General features: G+C 36.5%; 1 protein-coding gene and 1 long non-coding RNA gene across 3 annotated transcripts in view; one reads left to right on the top strand and one right to left on the bottom strand.

The window, feature by feature from the left end:
• SPATA16 (spermatogenesis associated 16) overlaps nucleotides 1–23,865 on the top strand; it is a 245,846-nt gene that overhangs the window by 78,719 nt on the left and 143,262 nt on the right. Inside the window, 1 exon segment of the mRNA XM_055569023.1 lies at nucleotides 18,774–18,863. Within this exon segment, the coding sequence (XP_055424998.1) occupies nucleotides 18,774–18,863 (90 nt within the window).
• LOC129643876 (uncharacterized) overlaps nucleotides 1–23,865 on the bottom strand; it is a 66,313-nt gene that overhangs the window by 16,613 nt on the left and 25,835 nt on the right. The window lies entirely within an intron of this gene.

Here is a 23,865-nt window from a genome sequence, read left to right on the forward strand (position 1 = left end):
TACAGTGGTTCTCAAGCTATTATTCTGACTCCATTATATTTTTAAACATTATTGAGGGGCCAAAATATTCTTTTTTTGCTTTATGTGAGTTATACTTAGAAATGTTTACCATATTAAAAATTAAAACATAGAAACTTAAAAATACGTACTCACTTAAGAATAATACACCCATTACATGCTAACATAAAATGCATATTTTATGAAAAATAAGTATATTTTAAATGCATACAGGAGTAACATTGTTTTACATTTTTGTGAATCTCTTTAATATATGGCATTATAAAAGAAAACTGGGATCTCATATCTAGTTCTGCATTCAATCTGTTGCACCATGGTCGAACTATATGAAGAAATCCAGTCTGACACAAGATGTATTGTTAGAAAAGGAAAGAGAAGGTTAACAGACTTTTCAGATGATCCTCAATATTCTTTTTTGATACTTGGATAATTTTTAAGTATTAGTTTCTTAAAAATTAATTGCAATCAGAATTTTGAAGCCATATCAATCAACTTGTACCATGTTTCATAAAAAGCCACTGGTCTTTCTTATACTTTGAATGGATTATTTACTCATGCATGAGTTAGTAGCATCCTACATTGGTTATTTGGGAAATAATGCATCACTTACAGATTTCTATTATGTAATAGTACATTTTTAAAATCACACATGTTTATATCACTAATATCAGAAAAGTCTTTAAGCATTGGGTGGCCATCATTCTCACAGTGACAGATATAAGTTTTCCAAAATTCTAATTTTTACTTGAAAGCTCAAACTTTTATCACTGGCAATAAATACTGTCAGTTGTGTTCCTTTAAGTGACAGGCACACTCATTTCATTTTCAAGGAACGTCTGCCAAATTCCAAGTCTGATAATCATAGTTTGTTAGTTGTTCTTCCAAGTGAAACACGATGTTCCATGGAAACAGCAGATAAGTCAGCTCACAAATGCAAACAATGGCATGGGTGCACAAGAGCTTTTCCTCAAAGCGACCATCATACTTTGTTGTGCTGGAAAAAAGAGTTTTCTGCATATGTCCCATTTTGCCACACCAAATATTAAAAATCCACACACTCAAGGGTAGAGACTGGTAATGTGGGGGATGGCAAGTGCATACAATGGTGAAGAATATACTCAATTTCTGCTACAACAGTTTGCTATTACTAATTTGATTCCTGCAAGAGAGCCAGAAGTTTTACACACCATGTTGCTTTTGCAACATCAGTGCAAATGTCAACACAGTGAAAAATGAAAATAATATCTTAAGATATTATTATAAAAATAGCAATAATATTGTAAAACCCATTTGCAATCTGCAGACCACACTTTGAGAATCACTATGCTAATTTATAGCATCCTTAGGATCCTTCCAGGTTTTATATCTCTCATCTTCCTTCAGAATAGTTACAATGATTGTGTTCCTTATTTTTTAATTGGAGGAAATTTCTTTACAATGTTGTGTTGGTTTCTGCCATACAACAATGCAAACCAGCCATAATTGTACATAGATCACCTCGCTCTTGAGCCTCCCTCTCCTCTTCCCATTTCACCCCTCTATATCTTCTTAAAAAATGATTTTATCATATGCTTGCTTAGTAATCCCTAAAGTCTTAGTAATTTCTTCCAAAAAATTAAAGGTCTTTTAACTAATGAACAAATCCTTAATAGGATTCTGTCTTCCCCTATAGTGAATTTATTACTTTAGCTAAGCAAATTTACATGACAGTTTTTAATATGGTTTACCATCTCTTATCACCAAGTCATTTGAGGGTCACTCTTTCAATTTGGATTTTCTACTTCTCTTCCCTAAACATTATCACTTCAAAGTGAGCTCAAGACTTACTTCCTCCTGACGTCTTTCCAAAGTTTGCATTTTTCTGTCATTGCAGATCCTTTACACAAACCTTTCAATTTTTTCCATCTCCTTTGTATGCATTCCACAATTGTTTAAAGTTTTAGTTTATTTACTGTTCTTTATTTGTGTATTTTTATAATTTTTCACAATTGGATTAAAACTTCTTTTGGAGGGTAGTTACTTAGTACCTACCATTGCTTTTTAAATAAGCAAACAAACAACCCCAAAAAAAAACCCTCCAAAATATTTGCTGTTACATTATATTCACAGAAATGGCAGCACTCTTAAAGATATCTGAAAAAATGTATTCTTTCCAAAGTAATGGGAGATGACACTTTATTTGGCACAAGTCACAACAGGTTGCAAACTCAGTACTCTGAGCCAAAGAGAACAGGCTAGCAAGATAGAAGATTTAGTCATCTTTGTCAACAGAGAGAGAGTTAATAAACATATTAGAAAACCTCTTTGAATTTCAAAGAGAAGCCATTAACATTCTCATTCATAATATTAGTAATTAGACTTCCCTAATTGGAGTCACTTTGAGTAAAGGTAATTTGGCCTATAAGTAATCACTGTATTCAAACTTGAGAGCCTTTCCCATAATCAAAGTCAATATCCAATTCAAATTTGGGCTTTCAATTTGTAAACTATAATACAGTATATAATCTAGGGGTTTAGCTGAAATGGCCACTCTATACATATAATAAATGCAATGCTCAGTGTGATATATTTCCACTAATTCTGTTAATTCAACAAAGGAAAATCACAATTGTCAGAAGTTCAATTGTTTCATCAAGCATAAGAGTCACATTTTTTATCCTTTGGTATAGGAGCAAAAGGGGGTTGTATAGTAGGTAAAATATTGTTTATGGAAGCCATTTATTTAGTCTCCAGACCAAAAAATCATGATGTTAATATGAACAATTTTAATAGTTAATATACAAATAGTTTTGATTTTGCGATCAAAAGTCCCTCCACTTCTCATAATTTGAAAGAAATAAGCATGCTGTTTCATTATCCAGTAAAACTATATAGTAGAATTCACTATAATTTCTCAGTTCGTGTTAAAGATTCCTACATAACTGCTGGTTGAAGGCAGCATTAAAAAATAATAGAACGCAGGCAGACATTTATTTCCATATAACAAGGCTACTTAAAATGCTAGTTTAAGTATGTATTTACCCTTCTGGTTCTTTTCTTTAGAACCTGTACAGTGCCTGAATCATGGTTTACTTTCAATAATTGTTGCTGAATAACCCATAAGTAATTTCTGGTAGGTTAGTACAGAGGGGAATTTATTAATTATACTTTTCAAAGCAATCATTCTAAAATGCAGCCCACCCAATAACATTAGAAAAAAAAAATGTACTATTTGTCATGCTGTTCTTGAACCACCCCCACCACTACTCTGCCTTCCTCCCCCTCAATATTACAAGACAGATGAATAGGTCTTTACATCTACATCTTTGGTTTCTGAATCCTGATAGCTTTTCTACAAGAGAGTTGACAGTTGGTATTTGGTTCATGAACCCTACAGAAAAGATAATGGGGCCAACACCATATTATTTGTTAAGAGAAAATGTCAAGAACAAAAAATGAAAATGTCAAAGGTAGGTTGATATACTGTATTACTTAAAGACTGTTTTGTTGGAAGAACTGACCAAGTGATTTACTAACAGCTTTTAGTGGACAGTCTTTGGATTACAATGTAGATGAAAAATAAATGGGAATCCAACCTTGGCATTTGACAGATGGAGAAAAAAAATGGGAAGACACAATTATAGTCGACAGAAACATGTGTTTCTTTTCAGGATTTCAAATTATAAAAAATAATTTTGTATCAGAAATTTTATTCAAAGGGCCTACTTATCTATATCTCTATGTCCTTTAATTACATAAGCCATCTTTAATTCCTCATCACATTGGCATACAAGTAAGGATTAGGAAATTGTGTAAAGCTGATGTTCAAAAGGGATATGGGTGCAAAAGTCAGCGGAGAGAGGATCTTAGTATATTTGGGTCAAAACAGATGTCGATCTCCTTGTTGAATCTTAAATATTTTTAGGTTTTCTGGTGGGTCCTGAGGAAGAGTGTGTTCAGCCACTTAGCAATAAATAGTGCTTTATTCCATAAACATTGAGTGTCAACTATGTGTCATGAATTTGCTAGAGGTCCCCAATATAGAGGGGAAAAAAAAGGTTAAAGAAATGGAGGAAAAAAAAAAAAGAAATGTTCTCTGTTGGTCAAAAAAAGCATATCACTGCATACTGCCAAAGATCCAGTAGGGTGTCATATTTAATGTTTATTTTATGTATATTAACTGATGATATTCATGTTGATGAAGAATATGGAAGACTAACACCTGAAACAAACACAACATTGTAAATCAACTGTACCTCCAATAAAAAATTTTAAGAAAGAATATGGAAGATCAAACGGAATATGGAAAAACATGAAAGTCCTAAAATCTCCTTCTAAAGGTTCCTATTTATTGGTATTGATGACACACTAAATTTGTTATTTGAATCCCTTAATCTTCAGTCTATTCTTCTAAACAAACAAATTTCATTCTCAAATTCTAAAGTAAAATATATTTAAACATTGATCTTAATCATTATTTAATGTGTATTTACTATTAGCTCCATAAAGAGAACAGACAGTATAATATCTCTCTTCTACATATATATTTTTCAGAACTATGACATATAGCAATTTTTAAGGTACTTATTCTATTGATTCTTGGTCATGTCAAGAAATTAGGTCCTTGTTGCTCACTTGAGTAATTCCATAATTCAATATTTTGTACATATAATTAATTGTAATTTGGCGAACAAAAATCAAGGATGATATTCAACTTACTCTGTTTAGCTTCTTTAAATTTGTTTTCTTCTGCTGTGATATATACATGCTAAGATCTCAAGAAATAGTTGAGAATGATTTCTTCTTGTTGTTTCCCTAAAGAGTTAAATTTACTTGCATGCTTTTGCAAAAACATGCTTTGCCACTGCTTCGGCAGAGCCGTATACTTTCTTTGACAACAATCTACTGTACTTTTCTTATTTCAAAAACCAACGCCTTTAACTGTAATTTTATGCTCTAATACTTCATAAAATAGTTCCATTTCTCCCACGTAAATTAAATTGGGACATTTTATTGTTCCATCTTATTTGTCAATATAGGATATTTAAAGTGAACACATGGACTTCTTAATTCTTCTCAATATGTTGAGGATTGTTATACTTTATTTTGGCTTATAATTCCAATTACCAACCTTTTGTAGTGAAGCAAGTGAATAAGATGCAACCACTAAGACTTCATTGAATCCTTTAGTGGTGACAGCACAAGTGCTTAAGTTTCCTTTATACTCCTATTCCTTTCACCTACTCAGGAATTTTGATTACTAGATTGAGATTTGTATTATACCAACAGCCCATAGTGAAAGAATTTCTATTAATAAGAAGCAACTTTTTATGACTAGCATATTTAACTTAGCATAATACCTGAAGTGTCATCCATGTTGCAAGCATGTGTCAGAATTTCTTTCCTTTTTAAGGCTGAGTAATATTCCATTGTCTGTATATACCATATTGTATTAACCCACTTATCTGCTGATGGACACTTAGGTTGCTTCCACCTTTTGGCTATTGCAAATAACAATGCTATGAACATGGAGATACATCTTTGAAGCACTGCTTTCAATTCTTTTGGGTATATACACAGAAGCGGAAATGCTAGATCATACTGTAATTCTATTTCTAAATTTTTGAGAAATTGCCATACTGTTTTCCATAGCAGGTGCACCATCATTCCCATAAATCATGCATGAGGGTTCTAACAGCTCCATGTCCTTGCCAACATCTGTCATTTTCTGTTTTTTTTTAGTGGTAGCCATTCTAATGAGTATGAGGTGGTATCTCATTGTGGTTTTGATTTGCATTTCTTTGATGATCAGTGACGTTGAGCATCTTTTTCATGTGATTATTGGCCATTTGTTTATCTTCGGAGAAATTATTCAAGTCCTTTGCTCAGTTTTTAATTAGATTGTTTCTTCACTGCTGAGTTTTAGAAACTCCTTTTGTATTCTAGATATTGATCCTTTTTCAGGTACAAAATTTGCAAATATTTTCTCTTTCCACTTTTGCATTTTCACTCTGTTGATTGTGTCCTTTGATAAACAGAAGTTTTTAATTTTGATATACTCCAGTTTATCTATTTTTCTTTTTGTTCCTTGTAACATTTAATTTGACTTAACTTCATAAATATTCTACAAGCTGCCTTAAAATCTACCTAAAGCAGAATATAAATAGATAATAATGTAATCACTCATTCTTTAATATGAGGTATTCTTAGATTTTCCTATGATATTTTAATTTTTAGAGCTTGTTATGAATTCTTTTTTATTTGTTAATGGTATGAATATAACAAATACTGCTTGCCTATCTGAACAAAAATTATTTATATAGGGAAACGATTCTCCTTGGGTCTCCTAACTTTTTGCATGCCTTCTAAACAAGGCATTGACTGGCTTCTGCTCTGATTTATCTTTTCAAAGATGACTATGTGGCAAACAACCTTGGAAGAAAGGTCAAGTCTGCTTACAGTCTTGGAAGATGAAATAGCGTCTCCCTCTAGACCTACTCCGGGAGGTAGTAGGGAAGCCCGGCGTGCTGCAGTTCATGGGGTCGCAAAGAGTCGGACACGACTGAGCAACTGAACTGAACTAGACCTACAAACAGGCATGCTTGCCATCAATTGTAAAACATCTATATCCCCCAAGCCCAGGATTCCTCTCCTATAATGCAACCTACTGCATGTGAAGGCTTCACCTGGCCTTCTTTGCGTTACTCTCTGGGAACTGCAGCTCAAGGAACCAGTACAACAAAAGACTGATAGATTGGCTACTTCTGCTGCTATGAGTAAGAAACTGGAGGTTCACATCTTCTACAAGTACCCATGAAACTATGGCATGCTAACTTGTTAGCTTGAAGTTGGGGGGAATCTCAAACCCTTCACAGTGATCAACAATGTATTCTATTACTGTGTAACACAGGGAACTTACTCATTTCCTTTAAACAGAAGGAAATCCAAAAATGAGGGGATATAAGTAAACGTATAGCGGATTCCCTTTGCTGTACAGCAGAAACTAACTCAACGTTGTAAAGCAACTATACTCCAATTAAAAATTATAAAAATGTGTTCTAAAATATTTTTGAATATCCTTGAAAGGATATTCTAAATATCTTTGAAAGTCATTTAGCCTAACTCCCACTCAGTCAAAAATTTCTTCTACACATCCTGACAGATGGCATTTGAAATATCACTTAAATGATTCTAGTAAAAGGAAACTCTTCTCAAAGCTTTTTGCATCATTGATTATTAAGTCCCTCCTTATGTTGAACTGAATTATTTGTAGCTTTATAATACTGGCTTTTGCCTGATTTCATCTTTTTTACATAGAATAATTATTCTATTTTTCACATGGCAGGTCTTTGTATTTGAAAGTACTTATTTAGTCTCCACTAATCTCACTTAATTCTCTGAACATATCAATTTCATTCCATATTCTTCCCACACTATGTTCTATAGATCCACTGGACTCTCTAGACACACCCCAAAATGGTAATGATTCCCAGAGGTGTGTCTATATAACTATAGAACAATTCAGTGATAATGAATTGTTTATCAATTGTTATCAAAGATAATCACTTTATCATTTTAACAGAATGCCATTGATTCATTTAGCATAAATTTTATATACCATTTTTGTAGCTCTATCCTATTGTCCTATTGTGTTCAGCTTGTGATTAGTTAAAATATTCAGGCTTTTTCCCCATAGCCATACTCAAGCCATAATTATACTTGTAAAACTGACTTTTAGAATCCATAACAAAGATTTTTTTTTAAGATTTTGCCTCTGTCATCAGTAATACTATTTTTTGCTAAATATAATCTATGCCATTGGAAAAAATTATAGGCATTCTTTCTATCTCTTAATACTAGTCACTAATGGAAATACTGTCTACAAAAAGGGCTAAGGACAAGCCATTGAACTTCTTTCATAGCAATCTAGACTATACTTCAACAGTACTGATCAGTTGTTCAACGAGTTATAATTTACTGAATGAGGCCGTTATCCCGCATAAATATCATCACAAAGATATCATGCTTTGGCGAAATAAAAATGTTTCATTTGTTTCCTTGGCATTCTCTAGATCTACCAACTATTTCTAAAAGAATGTCAGCACTTCGCTAAGATAGTAAGAAGAGTGTCATTCAGGAGGATGTGTCATTGCTAATTTACTTTGATTACACTGCTAATTTACTAATGATTAAACAAGGTAAAGGCAACTGAATTTAGGCATCTTTACCTAAATAAGACATTTCTTTCCTAATCCCTAGTCTAAAGCCTTAAGCCCTGGAAGTAGTGATAACTAATGTTCTCATTCACAGAGTTCAAGCTTCTGATTGAGATGTAGAAGAAAAACACATCTGTCTCTGGGGTAATCAATATGAAATTCTGCCTCCATTGCCACTTTTTGATGTGGTTGGAAAAATACTATATCCTTATTGTAGTGATGCTGAAGCTGAAGCTCTAATACTTTGGCTACTTGATGTGAAAGCCATCTCATTAGAAAACACCCTGATGCTGGGAAAGATTGAAGGCATGAGGAGAAGGGGACAATAGAGAATGAGATGGCTGGAAGGCATCATCAACACAGTGGACATGAGTCTGAATAAACTCCGGGAGATAGTGAAGGACAAGGAGTCCTGGCATGCTGCAGTCTATGGGGTCCCAAAGAGTTGAACACAACTGAGCGACTGAATGACAATTCTGTTTATTAATTTAACACTTTTTTGAATTGATAACTAATCCAAGTTAGCCCTACAAAAGATCAATGGACAAAGTCCACAATCATATTGATAGATCAAAAGAGTATTTGAAGAAAAAGTAAGCATTTACTTCTGATAATAACTCTTGGAAAATAATTTTTCTCAAACTAATTCATAATCATAGTTATCAGTGAAACACTGAAGCATCCATAGATCACTTCACTTATTTAAACTCCTTTTAAAAAATTTTAGCCTAGGCAGTAAAAGAAAAAATATGAATAGTGAAAAGCAGTACCAGACATCATTATTTGCAGATGATGTGAATAAAACTATATTATTGCAATATTAAGAAATAAGGATACAAAAATTAATAATTTTAAAATACATTCTAAATCAATTAGAAGTTAGGATATACAACAGAAAAATAATCCCATTCTTATCATGTATACCTGTGGTGCTTCTCAAACTTTAATGTGCATATAAATCACCTAAGGATCTTGCTAAAATGGAAGATTCAGTACATTTGTAATCAAGATTTTACATTTCCAATGAGTTTCCAAGTGCTGCTGATCATACTTTTAGTTATGTGTGTATATATGGATATATATACATATACACATATACTAAATAATATGTATAAACCGCATCTATAATTTTTAAACTTTAAAATTAAGAAATCTGTAAAAACTCTATTTTACAAAAAGGTAAAAGAAAGGTTAAGTATTACTGGATGACATAAAATAATATTTGAATGAAGAGAATGTCATGTTCCTGGATAGGAAGACAACAGTATAAAAATGTCTGTTCTTCCTCAGATCAGTTTAGTTGCTGAGTTGTGTCTGACTCTTTGCGACCCCATGGACTGCAGCACGCCAGGCCTCCCTGTCCAACACCAACTCCCAGAGTTTACTCAAACTCATGTCCATCAAGCTGGTGATATCATGCAACCATTTCATCCTCTGTTGTCCCCTTTTACTCCTGCCTCCAATCTTTCCCAGCATCAGGGTCTTTTCAGATGAGTCAGTTCTTTGCATCAGGTGGCCAAAGTATTGGAGTTTCAACTTCAACATCAGTCCTTCCAATGAATATTCAGGACTGATTTCCTTTAGGATGGACTGGTTGGATCTCCTTGCAGTCCAAGGGACTCTCAAAAGTCCTCTCCAACACCACAGTTCAAAAGCATCAGTTCTTCATCACTCAGCCTTCTTTATGTTCCAAGTCTCACAGCCATACATAACTACTGGAAAAACCATAGCCTTGACCAGATGGACTTTTCTTGGCCAAGTAATGTCTCTGCTTTTTAATATGCTGTCTAGGTTGGTCGTAAGTTTTCTTCCAAGGAGCAAGCATCTTTTAATTTCATGGCTGCAGTCACCATCTGCGGTGATTTTGGAGCCCCCAAAAATAAAGTCTGCCACTATTTCCTCTGTTTCCCCATCTATTTGCCATGAAGTGATGGCACCAGATGCCATGAGCTTAGTTTTCTGAATGTTGAGTTTTAAGTCAACTTTTTCACTCTCCTCTTTCACTTTCATCAAGAGGCTTTTTAGTTCTTCCTAAGATTAGTTTAATGCCTTTAACACAAATGAAAACCACTAAATGTGGGAGTGTTTGCAACTTTAAAAAATGAATATTATAAAGTTAATCAAAAGAATTAATATGTTATATCAGATATATTTTTCACAGAGACCATTAGGCATTTCTTTCCCTTCCAGAAATTAATGACTAGAATTAAAACCATTTGTTTCTGTCACAGAAACAGGCAGATCAAAATTGTATGTATAAAGTCCAGCCACTGATCCAAGCATGCACACAAACTTAGTATATAATAAAGGTGGCATATCAAATCACTAGAAAAAAATATGAATCATCTGACAAGTGAATTGAGATATAACTAATAATCACTGAAATAGACATATACTGGTCAAACAACATTATGACTCTAAGACTTAATAAAACAAGTACACACAAACATCAAATAATATGAAACTTAAATAAAAGACTTGACTACTGGAAAACTATAGCTTTGACTAGATGGACCTTTGTTGACAAAGTAATGTCTCTGCTTTTTCATATGTTGTCTAGGTTGGTCATAACTTTCCTTAGAAGGAGTAAGTGTCTTTTAATTTCATGGCTGCAGTCACCATCTGCAGTGATTTTGGAGCCCCCCAAAATAAAGTCTGCCACTGTTTCCACTGTTTCCCCATCTATTTCCCATGAAGTGATGGGACCACATGCCATGAACTTAGTTTTCTGAATGTTGAGCTTTAAGCCAACTTTTTCACTCTCCTCTTTCACTTTCATCAAGAGGCTTTAGTTCCTCTTCACTTTCTCCATAAGGGTGGTGTCATCTGCATATCTGAGGTTATTGATATTTCTCCCAGCAATCTTGATTCCAGCTTGTGCGTCATCCAGCCCAGCGTTTCTCATGATGTACTCTGCATATAAGTTAAATAAACTAGGTGACAATATACAGCCTTGATGTACTCCTTTCCTGATTTGGAACTAGTCTGTTGTTCAGTCGGATGTTCATGCTGGTTTTAGAAAAGACAGAGGAACCAGAGATCAAATTGCCAACATCCACCGGATCATCGAAAAAGCAAGAGAGTTCCAGAAAAACATCTATTTCTGCTTTATTGACTATTCCAAAGCCTTTGACTCTGTGGATCACAATAAACTGTGGAAAATTCTGAAAGAGGTGGGAATACCAGACCACCTGACCTGCCTCCTGAGATCTGTATGCAGGTCAGGAAACAACAGTTAGAACTGGACATGAAACAACAGACTGGTAATGGGAAATAGATGGGGAAACAGTGGAAACAGTGACAGACTTTATTTTGGGGGGCTCCAAAATCCTGCAGATGGTGATTGCAGCCATGAAATTAAAAGACACTTACTCCTTGGAAGGAAAGTTATGACCAACTAGACAGCATATTAAAAAGCAGAGACATCACTTTACTAACAAAGGTCCATCTAGTCAAGGTTATGTTTTTCCAGTAGTCATGTCTTTTATTTTAAGTTTCATATTATTTGATGTTTGTGTGTACTTGTTTTACCAAGTCTTAAAGTCATAATGCCGAATAATTCATGCTTTTGAACTGTGGTATTGGAGAAGGCTCTTGAGAGTCCCTTGGACTGCAAGGAGATCCAACCAGTCCATCCTAAAGGAGATCAGTCCTGGGTGTTCATTGGAAGGACTGATGGTTGAAGCTGAAACTCTAATACTTTGGCCATCTGATGCAAAGAGCTGACTCATTTGAAAAGACCCTGATGCTGGAAAAGATTGAGGGCAGGAGGAGAAGGGGATAACAGAGGATGATATGGTTGGATGGCATCACCGACTCAATGGACATGGGTTTGGGTGGACTCCGGGAGTTGGTGATGAACAAGGAGGCCTGGCGTGCTGTGCTTCATGGGGTCACAAAGAGTTGGACACAACTGAGCGGCTGAACTGAACTGACACAGTCAAAGGCTCTGGCATAGTCAATAAAGCAGAAATAGATGTATTTCTGGAACTCTCTTGCTTTTTCAATAATCCAGTGGATGTTGGCAATTTGATCTCTGGTTCCTCTGCATTTTCTAAATCCAGCATGAACATCTATACATTCACAGTTCTTGTATTGCTGAAGCCTGGCTTGGAGAATTTTGAGCATTACTTCACTAGCATGTGATGTGAGCGCAATTGTGTGGTAGTTTGAATCTTTTTTGGCATTGCCTTTCTTTGGGATTGGAATGAAACTCATCTTTTCCAGTCCTGTGGCCACTGCTGAGTTTTCCAAATTTTCTGACATATTGAGTGCAACACTTTCACAGCATCATCTTTCAGGATTTGAAATAGCTCCACTGGAATTCCATCACCTCCACTAGCTTTGTTCATAGTGATGCTTTCTAAGGCCCACTTGACTTCACATTCCAGGATATCTAGCTCTAGGTGAGTGATCACACTATTGTGGTTATCTGGGTCATGAAGATCTTTTTTGTATAGTTCTTCTGTGTGTTCTTGCCACCTCTTCTTAGTATATCTGCTTCTCTTAGGTCCATACCATTTCTGTCCTTTATTGAGCCCATCTTTGCATGAAATGTTCCCTTGGTATCTCTAATTTTCTTGAAGAGATCTCTAGTCTTTCCTATTCTGTTGTTTTCCTCTATTTCTTTGTACTGATCACTGAGGAAGGCTTTCTTTTCTCTCCTGCTATTCTTTGGAGCTCTGCATTCAAATGGATATACCTTTCCTTTTCTCCTTTGCTCTTTGCTTTTCTTCTTTTCACAGCTATTTGTAAGGCCTCCTCAGACAGCCATTTTGCTTTTTTGCATTTCTTTTTCTTGGTGATGGTCTTACTCCCTGTCTCCTGTACAATGTCACAAACCTCCGTCCATAGTTCATCAGGTACTCTGTGTATCAGATCTAGTCCCTTAAATCTATTTCGCACTTCCACTGTATAGTCGTTAGGGATTTGGTTTATGTCATACCTGAATGGTCTAGTGGTTTTCTCTACTTTCTTCAATTTAAGTCTGAATTTGACAATAAGGAGTTCATGATCTGAGCCACAGTCAGCTCCCAGTCTTGTTTTTGCTGACTGTATAGAGCTTCTCCATCTTTGGCTGCAAAGACTATAATCAATCTGATTTTGCTGTTGGCCATCTGGTGATGTCCATGTATAGAGTCTTCTCTTGTGTTGTTGGAAAAGGGTGTTTGCTATGACCAGTACGTACTCTTGGCAGAACTCTATTAGCCTTTGCCCTGCCTCATTCCATATTCCAAGGCCAAATTTGCCTGTTACTCCAGGTGTTTCTTGACCTCCTACTTTTGCATTCCAGTCCCCTATAATGAAAAGGACATCTTTTGGGGGTTTAATTCTAGAAAGTCTTGTAGGTATTTATAGAACCATTCAACTTCAGCTTCTTAAGCATTACTGGTCAGGGCATGGACTTGGATTACCGTGACATTGAATGGTTTGCCTTGGAATCGAACAGAGTCATTCTGTCATTTTTGAGATTGCATCCAAGTACTGCATTTTGGACTCTTTCATTGAGTATGATGGCTACTCCGTTTCTTCTAAGGATTCTTGCCCACAGTAGTAGATATAATGGTCATCTGAGTTAAATTCATCCATTTCAGCCCATTTTAGTTTGCTGATTCCTAAACTGTCGATGGAGAAGGCAATGGCAACCCACTCCAGTACTCTTGCCTGGAAAATCCCATGGACGGAGGGGCCTGGTGGGCTGCAGTCCATGCGGTCACTAGGAGTAGGACATGACTGAGCGACTTCACTTCCACTTTTTACTTTCATGCATTGGAGAAGGAAATGGCAACCCACTCCAGTGTTATTGCCTGGAGAATCCCAGGGACAGGGGAGCCTGGCGGGCTGCCATCTGTGGGGTCGCACAGAGTCAGACACAACTGAAGCGACTTAGCATCAGCAGCAGCAAAATGTCGACATTCACTCTTGCCATCTCCTGTTTGACCACTTTCAATTTGCATTGATTCATGGACCTAACATTCTAGGTTCCTTTGCAATATTGCTCTTTACAGCATCAGACCTTGCTTCCATCACCAGTCACATCCACAACTGGGTGTTGTTTTTGCTTTGGCTCTGTCTCTTCATTCTTTCCGGGGTTATTTCTCCATTGATCTCCAGTAACATATTGGGCAGCTACCAACCTGGGTAGTTCATCTTTCAGTGTCCTATCTTTTTGCATTTTCATACTGTTCATGGGATATAGACTGGGAAATCATACTGGAAACAGACTCTTGGAGGGCAAAACAGAACCTTGTGTACCAGAACCCAGGAGAAAGAAGCAGCGACCCCACAAGAGACTGTCCTGGACTTGCCTGTGGGTGTCTGGGAGTCTCCGGTGGAGGAATGGGTCAGTGGTGGCCTGCTGCAGAGTTGGGGGCACTGATGTAGCAGTACATGCATGCGAACTTTTGAGGGAGGTCACCATTATCTTCATTACCTCCACCATAGTTTGGTCCCAGGTAAATAGCAAGAAGGGAACACAGCTCAACCCATCAACAGAAAATTGGATTTAAGATTTACTGAGCATGGCCCCACCCATCAGAACAAGACCCAGTTTCCCCCTCAGTCAGTCTATCCCATCAGGATGCTTCCATAAGCCTCTTACCCTTCTCCATCAGAGGAAAGACAGTCTGAAAACCATAGTCACAGAAAACTAACCAATCTGATTACACAGACCACAGCCTTGTCTAACTCAGTGAAGCTATGAGCCATGCCATGTAGGGCCACACAAGACTCATGGGTCATGGTGGAGAGTTCTGACAAAATGTGGTCCACTGGAGAAGGGAATGGCAAACCACTTCAGTATTCTTGCCTTGAGAACCCCATGAACAGTTTTTGAAAAGGCAAAAAAGATAACAGGATTAGCCAGAAAGTTTTCAGGAAGGAGAAACTGTCCTCAAGCAGGATAAACTGTTGTTATATAATCCTTAGTACAGGGGCTTCCCTGGTGCCTCAGGGGTAAAACATCTGCCTAAAATGCAGGAGACCTGAGTTTGATCCCTGGGTCAGGAAGATTCCCTGGAGAAGGAAATGGCAACCCACTCCAGTACTCTTGCCTGGAAAATCCCATGGACAGAGAAGTCTGGTAGATTACAGTCCATGGGATCGCAAAGAGTCGGACACGACTGAGCAACTTCACTTTTAGAACAGAATTTAAGCTGTGTTGTTTGTTGTGTAATCATTGCTTAAAAAAAAAAAAAAGTGTTTTATGTGACTAAGACTAAGGAATGCAGAGAAAAAAAAAGATGTTTGCCCTTTCCTCCTCCTTGAGAATTCCAGACCCCTCTCTCCTCTCCTGACTTCTTATCAATCTGTCTTCAGTTATTATAACAGACAATAATAACTGTCTTCATTCCTCTGACAAAAATTCAATGACTTCCATAACTTAGCCATTCTAACGTGATTCTTATTTTTACCACAACCACTATCAACATAACTAAGTCATAGCTATTTCCTCTCTTTTAAAATCAAACCAATCAGCACAGAGATCTCTCTCCGATTATAACTGTAGAGTTAGTTTATTTTCATTACAGTCCCAGTCAGATTGTACATTTCTGTCATAGACAGCCTCCCATACGTCCCCAAATGGCATCAAAAAATGAATGATTAAGAACTTTTTAAAAGATAAACCAATATTTCCTTTGCAAGTTATATACAACATAAAGTGCATCTTTAAAAGGGCATTATAGAAAGCATCAAATAAATCAGTAAAATGTAAAAAGTAGGCTTTACAATCACCACTAGCATTTCCTTGCCAAATATCTAACAGTGCATATCATAAGCACACAGTGAATGCTGCAATAATTATAAAGAAGGCAAAAATAATAAATGGCCAAATAATATCTCATCCCAAATTTATAAACTTCCTTTTGTAAGTACCTTCACCTTCAGGGTAGACTAGGTCCTAGACTTCTTGGTCCCTCTTATGAAGCAATGATTCACATGGCTCAGTGTCGGATGTTGTTACAGTTTAGAAGAACCTAGTCCAGTTTAGCAACAGTGACTTCCAAACTCATGTCCTCTACTGTATTTCTTCAACACCATAAAAAGGACTTATAGGAAATTTTTAAAGAAACCTATTCTTTTTAAAAATTACATGGAAACAATGTTTATCTCACTACCCACAAAAATCTCTTCCAAGACCACTTCAATGACTCCTCCTCTCCCTTAGCCCTCTGTTTTACTAAACCCTTCTCTCATCACTACTCCTCCTGTCCACCACACCCCATGCTTCTCTCCAGTCTAATCCATTTTTATGAAAAGAACACATCTGGCAAAGCAAGATTCTTGAAGAATAGCTCAGTAAAACCAAAATACTGCATCATGGGCAAAAAGATAACAAAGGGAAAAAAATATGTTCATTCATAAGGATTTTGTCTCATCACATTTGCAGATATTTACTAAAAATGCTTAAGTGAATAAATATTACTAAGTAAGAGGAAAGAATTAGCCATGTTGTGAAAGAAGAGTTTCTGATCAGAGTTGGAAGACCCAGGCCCCTAGACAGAGCACTTCTCTTTTCACTCTGACCTAATTTTACAAGATTACTCTTACAGGGATAAAATTTACAAACATATTTCACTACCATACCTTTTTCTGAATTAATATAAAGTATTAGTACTAGATATTAATAGTTCAGTGTTGATATGGAATAAACTCATGGAATAGGCTTTAAAATTCCAACAGTTTAATCAGAAATCAGTAAAGCAAATGGTCTGTGTTCTTGCAGGATTAATGTATGTATTTGTACAAATTTCTAGTCATAGAATGTAGTAAAACTTTACTGACCCAGGCTTCTTTAATTCAGAAATCATCACAGAGAAGGAGTAAGATAACTTAGGAAGTGCTGGGGCTAGGAGAGGAGAAACATAATAATAAACTTGAAGCAACATTGCAGCCAACTATGAATGACTTTAGAAGGGTCCGTTAGTCTCTCTGGATTCTATTCACTTGTGTTTAAAGTGAGCTAAACTAGTCAATCAATTCACCTCATCATCATATAATTCTATGACTCTATGTGGGTCAGATAGATGCAGCTTTTTTATTTTATTCTTTCCATAAGCAATGTTTCTGGGAATGGGATTATTCTTGTCTGTATGTTTTTCTCAATCTGGAGTTCATGAATAGCCTTAAAGGATCACATGAATTCCCTGAATTTAGGCAACCATGTTTATGTGCATTTTTTTTAGACAGAGGTTCACAGCTTTAATTCTCCAAAAGCTTTGTGAACCTCTCAAAAAAAAAAAAAAAAAAAGATCAAGAATCACTTCCTTCATTAATAGACTAATTTTGAGTGATTCTCATCAACTTTTAAAAGCTGCTGCTGCTGCTGCTAAGTCACTTCAGTTGTGTCCGACTCTGTGTGACCCCATAGACGGCAGCCACCAAGCTCCCCCATCCCTGGGATTCTCCAGGCAAGAACACTGGAGTGGGTTGCCATTTCCTTCTCCAATGCATGAAAGTGAGAAGTGAAAGTGAAGTCGCTCAGTCGTATCTGACTCTTCGAGACCCTATGGACTGCAGCCTACCAGGCTCCTCCATCCATGGGATTTTCCAGGCAAGAGTACTGGAGTGGGGTGCCATTGCCTTCTCCACATCAACTTGTAAAAGCAGGCACACACAAAAAAATTGTTTAATAGTCCTGTGTCAGTTCTATAACATTATGTATCTTACATCCACAAACACAACACATTCTGATATAAGCTATCCCTCAAACTTTCACTAATGGCTCTCTCCTCATTTGGTGATGAGTTGTGCTCTTCATCTGTCTAGCTTACCTCATTATATCAAAAGCTTTGAGCAGTGCCTGGCTTTCAGGGAAGCAAGGGAAAAGAAGAGCTACCAGTTTATCTCTAGGGAAAGAAGGCAGCTGTGGAGTGATCATCTTCTCATCTGAGCTTGGATTGTGACTCCAAAACTCTGTGAGATAATGGAAGAATCAGCAAGCAAGGATAGATAATCTTATCCAAAATCAAACCTTGAAATTTCAGCAAAAGAAAATGTAAACCCAAAGTAAACAAGGGCCTTACCAAAAGTGGCAAGGTGAGGACCAGAATCCTTACCCAATGGTACAGGGTTCCTACCATTTCACTACAATTGTCCAACTGGGAGAAGGCACAGAACCCAACATGGATTGCAAACGAACAAGTCACCTATTCCAGTTCCTCTCATTTAACTGAAATCCAGCAGCTAACAATCTCCTTCTTCATTATGGGTAGATAGACCACAATCTGAGGTTTTTGCCTAATTTATCAGCATATGACAAATAAAATAACACATGTCTTATATGTAATAAAAGTTGGATTCAAATTCTTTGTCATTGTTATAGCTATAAAAGTTAGCCAGTGTTATAAATAAAATTGCTTTTATCATGCAAACTTAATTTTCAATAATGCTTGTTTATTTGTCTTAACTGACAATTACAGGAAGAAAAAATGATCCATTTCCTAGTGTCTTTTAAAATAGATGTATGTAAAATTGGATGATTGCTATTTCATTCCTATACACTTCTGGAAATTGACTTTTAAGAGCTTAATAACATTTGCATTTCTTTTATCTTTTCAGGAGCATTGTTTTAAACCCTGCCTATTTCCGAAATCATCTTCGTCAGGCAACAGTGTTTAGATGTCTGGAGAGATATTCAGAAGCTGCCCGGTATGTTTATTATAACTTTTGTGAAGATTTATTTCAAGTTAAATTAATTTCATTCTCAGCTTCTGGTAATAGCATAATAGAACTTTCCATTTCTCTCATGGAATATGATTTTACCAGAATTATTGTCTTATAAATGTCAAACCAACAATTATTGACTATCTTCTTCTTTAATTAAGGCCACTCTGTGTTCATAGCTCTTGGGAAAATTCAAACTTTCCAGCCATGAGGTCACTGATAATGACGGGAAAACTTCCAGGGAAGATTAGAAATGAACTTGACCTCTTGCTCTCAAGTACATTCCTGATCCTAGTCGTAATGACACAATTTTGTGACTCTCTCTTTCTTGAGTTCTGGAAATAAAACCCAACCACATGAAAAGGATCTAAGCAGCCCATTTCTAGAAAAGATGGTCTAAGCTATAACACCAAGCGTTTTAAGAGGTGTCCTAAAGTATTGTCTCTTGGACCTGCAATATGTTTCATAAAAACCTAGTGAAGCAGCTCCTGATATTCTCATCCCCAGAACCTAGACTTATGGCAAAGAATTACAAGACTTGTGTAACAGCCTCCATGCTACACTCAGAATTCCTTTGCACCTGTGGCAATGAAGGCTTTTTATTCCTGAGTGAAGATCATCATATTAGACTCCCCTTCCCTTTGTTAAATTCTCTCAAAGAATTTTCTTCATCTCCTAATGTATAGGTATCTGTTGTTTCTTACCCAGCCAATTTACCATCCAAGGATTTTATCAATAAAGTGTGAGTGGTTTCTACATACACTCCAAACATAACTCCTAGGGAGAAATCCATAGTAATAGGAATGGGGAGCCTAGGTTGCTGGTGGCTACTATCTCTATAATATATATAAATAATACTTTCTCAGAAAATGAAAACTTTAAGAAATTTAAATAATAAATAATATAAATAGTAATAAAGTGATTTCATAAAATTGATACTATGAGTTTGACATGCATTCTATAAGACAGTCCTAGGTATTAAATGGCAACCCACTCCAGTACTCTTGCTTGGAGAATCCCATGGATGCAGGAGCCTGGTAGACTGCAGTCCATGGGGTCGCTAAGGGTCGGACACGACTGAGTGACTTCACTTTCACTTTTCACTTTCATGCACTGGAGAAGGTAATGGCAACCCACTCCAGTGTTCTTGCCTGGAGAATCCCAGGGATGGGGGAGCCTGGTGGGCTGCCATCTATGGGGTCGCACAGAGTTGGACACAACTGAAGCGACGCAGCAGCAGCAGCAGCAGCAGGCATTACTTGAACTCAATTAAATGATGGACATGGAAGACTGAATTAATCACAATACTCTATTCACAGTCAACCACAATAGATAAGTCACACTATCTATTTATCTGTGTGGTAATGTCCTCTTTTAAAATTCAAAATATGTCTCTATCAATATCATTTATACATTTTATTTTTCCTTATACTCGTTTCCTAAATGTTTGTCTTATGTTAGCCACATACAACTTCTTCTACTTTTTATTTTCTTTACTGAGTTATCCCTGTGGCTTATTTTCTGCCTACACATACTATGTGAATGAAAGGGTATTTAAGAGATGATAGTAAGCTTCCTTCTGTCTGTAAAAGTCATTAACTACAAACAAATCTAATCAGTTTAGCATGAACAGATACAGTACAGTTATCTGTAAATAATTTTCTTTAAGAGGTAGTTCATTAATGTGTTTTCTGAATCTAATCAAAAAATAACAGGAGAAAGCTAGATGCAACTTCAGAACTAGATTGCAACTAGTTAAAACTGCTAGTAATACACTTAGGTTAACTTGTACAGACTCTAGAGAGCCCATTGTTAAATATTCAGGAACATTAGGAGAGCCAGTTGTTTACTGTAAAAGAAATTAGTGTTGCTGGGAGAATGTATACTATATAAATTGGCAAATGCTTCAAATCCATGATTTTGGAGTTTAGGGGAGAGACAGACACCAGAAGATCATTGACTATAACTTAATTGTATCAAACCTAACCATTTGAGTTACACTGGTGATAAAAATTCTTTATGGTTCCTAAAACAAATGAACAAACAATGAGAACTAGAAAATTAAGAATTTGTCAGTACCTACAGGCAGTATTGGCATGAAACATCCATTTCCCTTGACATAATATCCCTGAAGTGTAATAAGTGCATCTGTTTCATATCATTTGATGGCTAACTTGACAATACTCCTTGAGAAGTTTCCTAATAACTATTGGCTATACTGGTATGGACTTTCCAACAGAGAAGCAGATACAATTACTTTCAGATTCAAGTATTTTTAATCTTGGTTTCTTTGGCAATTATCATCCTCAATATAGAGTATTGGCCATCCTTTTTTCCCCTCTAGGGAAAGAATAATATGACCCAAGAACATTAATATCTTAGTGTCTCTTAACTATTTTATTTCTAGTGTAAAACAATAAATACAAATCAATATATTAAGCATTCATAATTATCAATTAATTGCTTGGATACTTAGGTAGTTTTGGTTCAGGGCTCTTACAAACACATTATATGAAAACCCATTGAAAAAGCCCACACATCAAGATATTTTCTCTAAGGAGCCAAGTAGGCATGCTTCTGAGGTTGAAAGGCACCAAGCAAATACAAAAGAATGCCATTACCATGTAACATAGTAAGTCTTAAAACCATGATTCCCAGTCAAGTAGGTCATCTCCCATCTGGTCCAAGAGAGTGTATTTACAACTAGTCCCTAGGAAATGGACTATTTAAAATTTTCTAAGCCTAACCATTCAGGTATGACCTAAATCAAATACCTTATGATTATACAGTGGACTGACAAATAGATTCAAGGGATGAGATCTGATACAGAGTTCCTGAAGAACTATGGACGGAGATTCATGACATTGTACAGGAGGCAGTGATCAAGATCATCCCCCCCAAAAAAAGAAATGCAAAAAGGCAAAATGGTTGTCTGAGGAGGGCTTACAAATAGCTGTGAAAAGAAGAGAAGTGAAACACAAAGGAGAAAAGGAAAAATATACCCATTTAAACGCAGAGTTCCAAAGAATAGCAAGGAGAGATAAGAAAGCCTTCCTCAGAGATCAATGCAAAGAAATAGAGGAAGACAATAGAATGGGAAATACTAGAGATCTCTTCAAGAAAATTAGAGATACCAAGGGAACATTTCATGCAAAGATGGGCACAATAAAGGACAGAAATGATTATGGACCTAACAGAAGCAGAAGATATTAAGAAGTGTCAAGAATACACAGAAGAACTGTACAAAAAAGATCATCTGAGCCAGATAATCACAATGGTGTAATCACTCACCTAGAACCAGAAATCCTGGAATGCAAAGTCAAGTGGGCTTTAGGAAGCATCACTATGAACAAAACTAGTGGAGGTGATGGAATTTGAGTTGAGCTATCTCAAATCCTAAAAGATGATGCAATGAAAGTGCCTCACTCAATATGCCAGCAAATTTGGAAAACTCATCAGTGGCCACAGGACTGGAAAAGGTCAATTTTCATTCCAATCCCAAAGAAACACAATCCCAAAGAATGTTCAAACTACCATACAATTGCACTCATCTCACATGCTAGCAAAGTAATGCACAAATTCCTCCAAGCCAGGCTTCAACAATACATGAACTGTGAATTTCCAGATGTTCAAGCTGGTTTTAGAAAAGGCAGAGGAACCATAGATAAAATTGCCAACATCTGCTGGATCATAGAAAAAGTGAGAGAGTTCCAGAAATACATCTATTTTTGCTTTATTGAATATGCCAAAGCTTTTGACTATGTGGGTCACAACAAACTGTAGAAAATTCTGAAAGAGATGGGAATACCAGACCACCTGACCTGCCTCTTGAGAAATCTGTATGCAGGTCAGGAAGCAACAGTTAGAACTGGACATGGAAGAACAGACTGATTCCAGATCAGGAAAGGAGTATGTCAAGGCTGTATATTGTAACCCTGCTTATATAATTTATATGCAGAGTACATCATGAGAAATGCTGGACTGGATGAAGCACAAGCTGGAATCAAAATTGCCGGGAAAATTATCAATAACCTCAGATATGCAGATGATACCACCCTTATGGCAGAGAGTGAAGAAGAACTAAAGAGCCTCTTGATGAAAATGAAAGAAGAGAGTGAAAAAGTTAACTTAAAGCTCAACATTCAGAAAACTAAGATCATAGAATCTGGTCCCATCACTTCATGGCAAATAGATGAGGAAACAATGGAAACAGTGACAGACTTTATTTTGGGGGCTCCAAAATCACTGCAGATGGTGATTGCAGCCATGAAATTAAAAGATGCTTGCTCCTTGGAAGAAAAGCTATGACCAACCTAGACAGCATATTAAAAAGCAGAGACATTACTTTGCCAATAAAGGTCCGTCTAGTCAAAGCTAGACTTCAGTAGTCTAGCTTCTCCAGTAGTCATCTATGAATGTGAGAGTTGGACTGTAAAGAAAGCTGAGTGCTGAATTGATGCTTTTGAACTGTGGTGTTGGAGAAGACTCTTGAGAGTCCTTTGGACAGCAAGCAGATCCAACCAGTCCATCCTAAAGGAAATTAGTCCTGAATATGCATTGGAAGGACTGAAGCTGAAGCTGAAACTCCAATACTTGGCCACCTGATGCAAAGAACTGACTCATTGGAAAAGATGTGATGCTGGGAATGATTGAAGGAGGCAGGAGAAGTGATTGACAGGGGTTGGTTGGATGGCATCACTGACTCAATGGACATGAGTTTGAGTAAGCTCCAGCAGTTGGTGATGGACAGGGAAGCCTGGCGTAATGCAGTCCACAGGGTCGCAAAGAGTTGGTTACTACTGAGTGACTGAACTGAACTGAACTAAGCTAAAGCCTAACCAGATCTATTCAGGAAGGAATTCCTAATGAATAGACCAAAAAAGAAATCTAAGACAGTTTCACAAAATCTCAGATTCTCAATTAGAGAGCCTATAGGAAATGTAACTGAATAGAGGTTATCAGTCAGGTTTATGACAATAGGAAGGTC

Source organism: Bubalus kerabau, chromosome 2 (assembly GCF_029407905.1).
Source record: "Bubalus kerabau isolate K-KA32 ecotype Philippines breed swamp buffalo chromosome 2, PCC_UOA_SB_1v2, whole genome shotgun sequence".
Lineage (NCBI taxonomy): Eukaryota > Metazoa > Chordata > Mammalia > Artiodactyla > Bovidae > Bubalus > Bubalus kerabau.